Source organism: Gavialis gangeticus, unplaced genomic scaffold, assembly GCF_001723915.1.
Source record: "Gavialis gangeticus isolate Ggan-Ray unplaced genomic scaffold, GavGan_comp1, whole genome shotgun sequence".
NCBI lineage: Eukaryota > Metazoa > Chordata > Crocodylia > Gavialidae > Gavialis > Gavialis gangeticus.
The window spans coordinates 2,983,419-2,992,742 of NW_017729014.1; the positions used below are offsets into that span (position 1 = coordinate 2,983,419).

Below are 9,324 nucleotides of genomic sequence, written 5' to 3' on the forward strand. Positions count from 1 at the left end.
CTGTGTTATTAAAGCTGTTATTAGCATTTAAGGAGATGGTGGTAAACTTAGTTTTACAACTGGTCTACTTTAACAGCTTCCTGGTCCTTTGCAAACCAAAGCATTATTCTCTCTCAGTCCAGCCACCTGTCAGCAGTTAGCAGGCATTATTTCATCATTTTGCAATAAAAGATAATAGAATAACGATTTATTTCCCCAGGATGATGTTTTAATGTCTCTCTCCGTTATCCCTTCCTGACAGTCTATGATTACAGTAAATGTTGTCTCTGCGACACCATGATAATGACTCCTTAATAGAAAGATTAACCTGGCTTAAATAATGTCACTCCTTGCCCCCTCTTTGCTTCCCTGGACCTCTTGCTCCATATCATACTCTCAATCTTTGTGGATTACTCCCTTCTGCATCAGTGCAGATGGAGGCCATAAGAGACCTTCCTGCTTGCCAGTTGCTTTGCTTTTCCCAGCCTAGAGCGTGCTGTGGTAACATAGGGTCAAATGAAGCATTTGAACCATGCTTTTATGGAGTCTGCTGCCTGAGAGTAACCAAACCTTATTGGCTAGGGAACCCAGGCCACTTTAACAATGCTTTTCACTCCCTAGGTTTCTGACATTTACTAGCTTTAAACAGACATACAGGGCTAAGCTGAGCCAGCAGTGTGAGAGATAGGATTGGTTCTTGGTGCCATTCCTGGGTGACACTATGCACACTTTGGCAGTAGTAATAATTTCTCTGAGTAAGGACTGCTTTGGACATCTTGCTGTAGCATGAAAATGTGGAAAACTTTTCACTGCTATGCAAGGTGTAGCAATCACATTGCTCAGTAGAAGTACCAAGTCCTCTCCTTTAAACAATATAGCCTAGAGATGTAAGCGAGAGGCAGGGAAACTACAGTTAGACAACCTCCTAGACAGGCATCAGGCCCTGTCTGCCACTCTCACTTCTATGTTTAAAGGGCACTTGCTCTAATTCCAACCAGAGACTTCTTTATTCTGGAAGTGTGTAGTTAATATGACTGCGCTGGATCTTACATTCCAGCTGTGACATAGGTGTTATCTAGTTACTGTTCTACTGGGGTCTGAGATTGGACATATTCCTTCCTGCCTCCAGACAGTGTATTTTCACACATCCTTAAACCACCCTGGCATCATCATTGTTGTGGAAGTGGTGGCCACAGCTAGAAAGCAAGATGGGACCCACCAGGATCTCTCCTGTGGGTTTGGAATCATGCACCTGTTCAACGCCAAGTCTGAGCCAACAGATGTGGCTGTGAAGGGCAAAGGGTGAGTACCTCTTGCTCTGAGAGGATATGTGCTGTAGTATCTGCATAGGGGTGGGGTGGGATAAGGTTCTGGGTCATCACACAGTCATTGCTCTGCAGTGAGGGAGGACGACTGTGGGCATTAGCTTACAACTTCAGCAAATTGGACCTTCAGCTTTAGCACAAGCTTTCTGTGTGACCCTGGGCAAACTAGTCTCTTTGCACCTCCTCTTCCACCTAGGCAATGGGAATACTAGAACTGTTGTGCACCATGGGACTTGGGGCGCTAAGGAGAATGGCCCCCATGTAGATTCCCAGCACAGGCTGGTATGCAAGAGACCCTTTGGCTTCATATACATGTATTTTAACCCGTTCCCAGTTACGTGATAGGCAGGGAACTCTTAACCCTAGATTCAAACATCAAGATCCACCCCCCAGAAAAGTCAGCTCGAACAAGGGACCTGACATCTCAGCAGCCTGCTAAGGGCTCCAAGGGACCTGTCTGCTATTAGAGGGGTTAGTAACGCAAAAGGGGTTAGTGAATGCTGTTGAACAGATGCATCCTGGGAAATTCTCACTGTAGGTTGCAGTAATTTGAAACTCCCCATTTGTCTTGCTCTGCTCTTTAATTACAGGCTCAAGCTGTACCATGGGACACCACGAGCATTGCTACATCCACTCCTCCAGGACCCTATAGAAAGTAAGCAGATAATATCTATGACTGTTTTCTTCCTGTACGCACTGTTGTTAGGTTATTTGCTCATGATGTGGAGCCTGTGCTAAATGCTGTACTAGCTGCCAAAGCTTCTGGGCTGCTCAGGGGAAAATTTTCCTGAGCAGTGGGAGATTCCTCATCTCTCTCCCATGCTTGGCTGTAGCAAGTGCTTGTTCCAGGGGTGGCTGCTTGGCCCATGCCAACCTGGCTTCCCTTAGGACCCTCTTTCCTTTACTTGCCCACCATGCCTTGATGGCTGATAAAAGGGAGGCTGCCCCAGGGCTTCCCAAGCCTGGTTTTACTTTTGGACCACAGGTGCTTGTGGTTATTGCCTTAAGGGCCAACTTCTTGGTCTCCATCCTTCCCAATACCCACTCCCATGCCTCACCAATGATCTGCCAACACACCTCTCTGCCCTCTGGCAGGCCCCAGGCAATGGAGCTTCCCTCAGTGCACCCTAGTCCCCCCTGGGCACCAGAGTTTCCTGGTCCCCCCCCCATGCACTAGGGTAGAGCCTCTCTCAATATTCCCTAGTGCTTTCTGGGCACTGGACCCTCTTGATCTCTCCCAGGCACCGGACCCTCTCCTAAGTACTTACTCATTCCTGGGCTCAAGCTCTTTCTCTTTCTATGGGCCTTAGGCCTATCTCTTCCAAGACCTGCTCTGGCCCTGCATTCTGCCCCTCAATGAGCTCTGGTCCCTCTCTCTTGCTGGGCCAGTTGGGACCTCCTAATCTCCACTTCAGTCCCTTCCACAAACACCAGGTGTTGTTTACCAGCAGCTCTCTTGTGCCATTGCCTCTGGCCCTGTCTGTTCCAAGGCCTGCATCACCCATCTTGGGTGCTGGGCCTCTGGCCTCTATCTGTTTCAAGACCTGCCTTGCCCCTCTTGGGCACTGGGCTCCTAGCCCCCTATTCCCAGGCCTATCTGTTCCAAGGCCTGCAGTGCCTCTCTTAGGCACTGGGCCCCTGGCCCTCTGCTGCTCCTCTTCAGGCTATGGGCTCACCCACTCCTGTTCTCAGTCCTATCTGTTTCAAGGCCTGGCTTGTTTCTGGACTCAGTGCTGCTTATCCCAGCTCAGCGATTGTGTCAGGAGCTCCTCTCTCAGTGGCACTCAGGGCTAGATTTCCTGACTCAGCTCAGGCCCTGGGCTTATGGGTCAAGCCTGGCCCTCTGCCATACCTGCAGGCTACTTTGCAAGCAGCCCCCTCTCTTGAAGTGACAGGTGCCCCAAACATCCTGTTGCATTGACCCCACACCACAGTAGCCCCAAAGTAGCAGGTCTCCCTTTGGAGCTCACCTAGACAACTCCTTGATCACCCATAGGGATCAGCTGCAGGTCTCCTTGCATGCTGTATCTGCAGCACTCCCAAGGGAATGGGAACACAGATCTGCAGTGCAGGTCTGTGCTTCCAACATTGGACAGCCATATCTCGAGAGGAACTGGTGCTAGCCAGCACCAATATTTTAGCTGGAAAGAACCCAGTGGAAAGCACAAATAGTCAAGGAGAAACACAAAGCCATGTGGCAGGAAAACAGAAGAATTCTTCTTCCTTCCCCTGAATAATGAGCCATGTCACATTAAATATCCTGCCAGAACTGTAATCATCCCAGCAATTTGATACACCATGGAGATGTAGCTAATTCCCACTTCTGATGGGTGTTTTACTAGGTGACCCTAACAGAGCCCAGGGCACAGCTGAGTCAGGCCCAAACTGAAGGCAGGGAGAGCAGAATGATGGGCCAGGGAGGGAAAAGAGGCTTCTCTCCTGGCCACTGGTGGGACAGCCTGGTCTACCTTTGCTCCAGCTAGAGTTCTGCATAGAAGGTCACCTGTAGAAAGATGTTTGCTTTCTAGACTAAGAAAATAAGCCTGGCAGCCCAAGCACCAATTTTTTACTGCAAATCCTGATCCTTCATGCTAAGTGACAGGAATGGGTTTTGTGACTGCTTGATGATCTTGGTCAATAAAGATGTTTGAGAAGCTAAAGCTGCCAGGCCAGCCATGACAGCCCGTTAGGAAACTGTCTGTGGTCAGTATATCACTCCCTGCAGAGAATGGCTGTTTGTGTTTATTGCAGTTTAAGAGAAATAAACTGTAGGTGAGTAATGTCCCTGTCCAGGTGCTAAGGGGCCCCATGGAACTATGTGAAGCAGTCAGAGCACGAAGTAGCTAGGAGTTGATTGTTGCTCTAAAAGAAAGCAGCCTTGTTGTCCCAGTTTGTGTAGGTGCTGCTGTTAACTTTCCATAAGGGCTTTCTGTGAATATCAAATGCTACTTAGCAGCTTGAGAGTGGAGTCTCATTGCTGTTAGCTTTTGAAAACTCATGGGACTCGCTGGGCATCAGGGCACAAAACAGTGACTCCCACATTTCGGCTTTGGTGAGAAAATGCCCTTCCATCCCAACCCTTCCCCTCAGAACAAGTCATTCCTGTGAGATAGATTTGCACCAGGCTGCCTTCCTGAGAGCATGCCACTTAACTGCAATAGTATGCTGTTGATTTTCCCCACCTCCTGAAATTTCCACTTGGGATCAAAGAAAGGTGGCAGAGGAAAATTAGGGAAGGTAAATTAAAAATAAATGACCTTGTGGATCTATGGAAGCCAGCTGTTGGGATTAAGAATTTTCCTGCTACTGTAAGCAGCTGGCACAGAAATCTGACAGTCCAAATCCTGATCTGTGGTGAGTAGGCCTTAGCTGCTAGAAATTCACAGAATTGAGGCACAACCTCAGCAAGAATCACTTAGTTGCAGAACTCCTAGGGAAGGGATTTTCTTCTGAGTTCCTTGAAGTCAAGAGTAAGCATGTAACTCCAGGTGATCCAAGGTTGCTTAGTCGCAAGCTTCCACAGTTTGTGCATAGTTTTCATGTCCCCTAACATTGGAGGGTATGGAGATCTGAGACCCGAGAGCTTCTCACTACAGCTTGGCATGAAAGAGCTCTTAATTAATAATGCCTGTTTGTGGGAAAATGGCTTTTTAAAAGCAGCTTTTGCATTGCTCATAAACTACCATTTATCGATACCTTCAGGGCATCTGCTTCTCCATCCAGCAGCTGGAGTTTACAGTCTGTCTCTCTGGTTTCAGATACTGCATAGTTTTTTCTCTTGTTTAGAGAACAAACACATGACTGTGATGGAGAACAGTCACCTTCAGTGTACCCTAAAGCTACACCCACCCCTGGAAGCTGCATATCACCTTTTCCCTGAGAACCTGCTGATGTCCGGACTGCAGAGAATTCCTGGGCTGCTGCCAGCACAAGGAGACACAAGTAAGGGATCCATTTGTTCTGCTTCCTGCTTGCGTAAATCAAATCACAGGGTTGTGAGATCAGCTTAGCACATGCCAAGCTCTATTCATGATTTACCCTCCAGTCTGCCCGCTCCTATATGTGTGGGCTCTTACATACCTGCCAGCTTCTGAGTTTTGGAAGAGCCCTTGCCAGAAGACAGTTCCTCTAGTAATGATTATGCTCAGTGCCCCCAGCTGACTGTGCTCAGTGCCCCCCTAGATGAGATTTTTCCCAAATGTCAAAAGAAAATCTCATCTAGGAATGAACTCCCCCTAGGGAAGTTAGTGCTGCCTGTGGCCAATTCTCCAAAGGAATGGAGTCCAGCCTAGGCTGGCTTTGTAGACTTGGTCAGTGGTGAAACAAGTGCAAAATGCAGAGCTGGCTTAGTGACCTACCAAGCCTGTACCTGAGGAGGAAGCCAACCTGCTGGGCTGTCCCTAGTGCAATAGAAATGGGAACACCAGTGCTATCTGCTTGTCTGGATTGGCATTGCCACTTGCACCTACTCAAGCTTGTAGAGCCTAAGTTTGCAGGCTCCCCAGGAAGGGACCTGGCCTTTTGGCCTTCTCTGTCCACCAGTCATTAGGAGCAGATGCAAAAATCTGAATTATACCCCCACCAGTGGTGACTATATTGGGAAGAGAAGAGTTGTCTGACAGTCTCCTGGCTATGGAGTGAGAGTAAGGATGTGGGGATGAAGAGAGGGGTGTGATGCAGAGAACAAGAAAGGATTCAGGTCTTGGCTTGGGTCGGGGATGGAGCTTCTTCATGAGTGTCTTATCACACAGTGCCAATGCACAGTTAGAGGGCTTGGTTCTGCTGTTCTGACAGTCAAAGGTGAGGGTAGAGCTGTGTCCCACAAAGCCCTTGTCAAGAATCCTGGCAATGAAGGACATAGCTCTGAGCTCGCAGAGCAAACATGAGATCCTGCAAAACTGCAGAGAGCTCTGACATGCTGCAAAGCTGTAATGTCTGTATTTCACAGCCTCCCCTGACTTTTCAGTCAGAGCTGATCAGGAAGAGCTGGCCTGGCTAAATGTCAAGAGCTATGGTTTGGTTTCTGTCTTCCATTGTCCCTTGTCTTGGGTCAGTTGCTGTGAGGATTTCCTCCTCCCTCCCCCACACATACCTACACCCCTGGAAGTCCCCTTGTTCAACTGAGGAAATGGTGGGAGCTGCTCTCATCTTTGGGGGCCATAGGAATATGGGGCCACCCTAAGCTAATGGATCCCCCAGGCACACTGGGAGGTGAGGGCTTCCTGCAGGAGCCTCGTGCCTGTGCTGAGCCTGGCTTGGAATCCCTTGCCTCCGATCCCAATGCCCATCGGCTGCAAAACTCCACTGAGAACCCAAATGTAAGACCCCTGGGAGATGTGTAGTGAAGGTAATTCAGGCCTGGCCTTTAACCTGCTTCCCTGAGGCCAGAGGAAAAGACAGTGTGCAGCCCTGGACTGGTTTGTCCACTCTTCCATCCTCTGCCCTCAAAGTCTCTGCAGTCTGTCCAGGGACCCATGCATTATTGTGAGTTATATAGAGAAATTATTGGAAAATTAAAAAAAAAACAAAATGGCTTTGCAGCATGTCAGAGCTCTCTGTGGTTTTACAGGATCTCATGTTTTCTCTGCGAGCTCAGAGCTGTGTCCTTCATTACCAGAGTTCTTGACATGGGCTCTTCACCTACTGTGCCAGTGTTGGGAGAGAAAGGATCTCTGGTCATGACTGTATCCACACAAGCCAGTCTCACAGCTCCTTTGCATGGATATAGTTCATGAAACCCATGAATCCCCTAAATAACAGGGCTGCTTAGTAGACTGAGGATAAGCTGCAGAATAAGCTTTAAGGTAGGAGATACACAGCAGTAGTTCAGCCAGAGATAGTTCAGCCTTCATTACAAGATCTTTTCTTTGAGCCTCTTGCTCAGATGCCATGCCATGGTCTCTATGCCATGCTATTCACTCTCCTTATCAACCTCGCTAACTCAGTGTCTTTGAGTACAGAGGCAGAGAGACCAGCTGTTTTGACTGAACCTTCTAGAACTGGCACCAGTTCATGTCTAAACAGAGAGGAAAACTCAAGAGAGAGGCTGATGAATGGTGAGTTGCGGGCAGAGCCTTCACAGCAGCCAACCCATGTGCTTGGGACTCTCTGCCCCACAGCCAAAGATGTCCGCCTTTCTGACTGCATTCTTGGAAAGACCCAAGATGCACCTGTTTAGGCATTAACTGTCTGTCAGCACCCCTCAGAGCAGCAAAAAAGGAAATAAAGCAAATGGCTTTGCCTGTTCTGTGAGTAGGGAGAAGAATGATAGGATAAGATCATCCAACTGAAACTTCATAGAGCTTGCTGCTGCTGTTGAAATGGGAAAAGTAAAAGCTCAGCAATCCCTGTGGGTCATTCACATGGATTGATACAACCATGCGGCTTTTCTAATTAGCAACCATTAATGCAGCAAAGTCAAGGAGGCATGAACATATTTACCAGAATGTGCTATTCAGAATCAGAAACAACCCCATCAACCACCTAAATATTAAGCAGCCCCACTTGGCTGCAGTGTGCCAAGTCATCAGGTGCCACTTCTGTGTATGCATCTGCTGGCAGTTGTCTCATCTGCAGAGAGTGTGGGAGCAGGCTGGATAAAGAGCTGGGATGTTGGGCTCATCTCCTCCTTGGTGATTGCTCTGAGATCATGGGACTACCCCAGAGATAGGTTGTAGAAGGTAAGCACAGGCCCTCTAAAATGAGCCTCTGCCATAAGGCAGTGTTTCCCAACCAGCGTGCCACAGCACAAAAGTGTGCCATTAGAGATCAACAGGTGTGCTGCAGAATTTTCTTATGGCAATGAGCTACAATAGGTATGAGGATGGGGAATGCCTTAACAGGTATGCTGCAGAAAATTTTTATTAATGTCAGTGTGCCTTGGGCTGGAAAAAGTTGGGAAACACTGCCATAAGGGACAGCAGGACTAGTCATCGATGTCATAGGAGTCTACCAGATATTGCTCAACTAGGTCTCACTTTTCATCAGAAGACCTTAAATCACTTTACAAACACTGTTTGCAAACCTGCCAGGAAGCAGACAAATATCACTGTCACTGTCAGATGGGTTTGTTAGAGCATTGCTCAAGATATTGCAGCCAGTCAGTAGAATTTGGAATCCAGTACTCCCCATTCCCCATCCTGTGGTTTAATCCACAGACACCTTGAGCACATCCACACGAGCCCACATGTGCCTCTTGCAGCATTTCAAACCCCTTTGAGATGCTGCAAGACTCATGCTGGGAACAAATAAAGTTCCCCATGCTGCATATTTGCAGCTCAGGGGCAAAATTTGCTACCTGAAGACAGGGCTGTCTCTGTGGAGGGCGAATTGGGATGACTGCTCCAGGCCCTGCATTTTGGGAAGCCCTGCAGAGCTGGGCAGAGCGGCTGTGGCCCCTTTTACAGGGCCTGCCTAGTGCTGGTGACTGCAGTGCTGCCGCTTTCACATCCAGCCACTCACCACGCCCCACCCTCCTCTGCCAACACTGCTGCCGCCTTCACATCTGGGCCCTGCACAGGCTGATTTGCCCTGGGCTCCACACCCTGCTAGGATCATCTCTGCTTGGAGATCCAGGTATCAAAAAATACCCTGGGGGAAAAAAGCTGGGCAGCCAAGCCCTGAGGCAACTGGAGGCTCAGGTCCTCCATAGAGACGCACTGGTAGCCAGTCAGAGCGTCTCTATGGCTGGCCCTTGCCCTGGTGCTTCAGCACACTGCCTGCCTGTGCAGGGCAAGCAGCAGTGCAGGTTGCAGGGACCTGGACTCAGGCTCCATGACAGGTAGGTAGGTAGTGGTGGGGGAAGCTGGAGGAGGGGGAGGGACCATTGGGGGAGGGGCTTGCCCAGCCCTAGCTTCCTGATTGCTCCCCCAGGCCCCCCCAATCTCTCCCCCAGCTTTCTCATTCCTCCCCCAGCTCTCCGATCACTCCCCCACCTGGTCCCTACTCCCTGCTCACTCCCCCAGTCCTCCCTATCACTCCTTCAGACCCTACTCGCTCCCACGCCCTGTCCCATTCCCCG

General features: G+C 49.2%; 1 protein-coding gene across 6 annotated transcripts in view; it reads left to right on the forward strand.

The window, feature by feature from the left end:
* The window catches only part of NPHP4 (nephrocystin 4), a 148,664-nt gene that overhangs the window by 30,443 nt on the left and 108,897 nt on the right, over nt 1-9,324 (forward strand). For all 6 annotated transcript variants that reach the window (XM_019511611.1, XM_019511610.1, XM_019511614.1 and 3 more), the window contains exons 5-7: nt 1,109-1,281; nt 1,895-1,959; nt 5,091-5,246. In XM_019511611.1, coding sequence (XP_019367156.1) covers nt 1,109-1,281; nt 1,895-1,959; nt 5,091-5,246 — 394 coding nt within the window. The remainder of the gene's footprint in view (nt 1-1,108; nt 1,282-1,894; nt 1,960-5,090; nt 5,247-9,324) is intronic.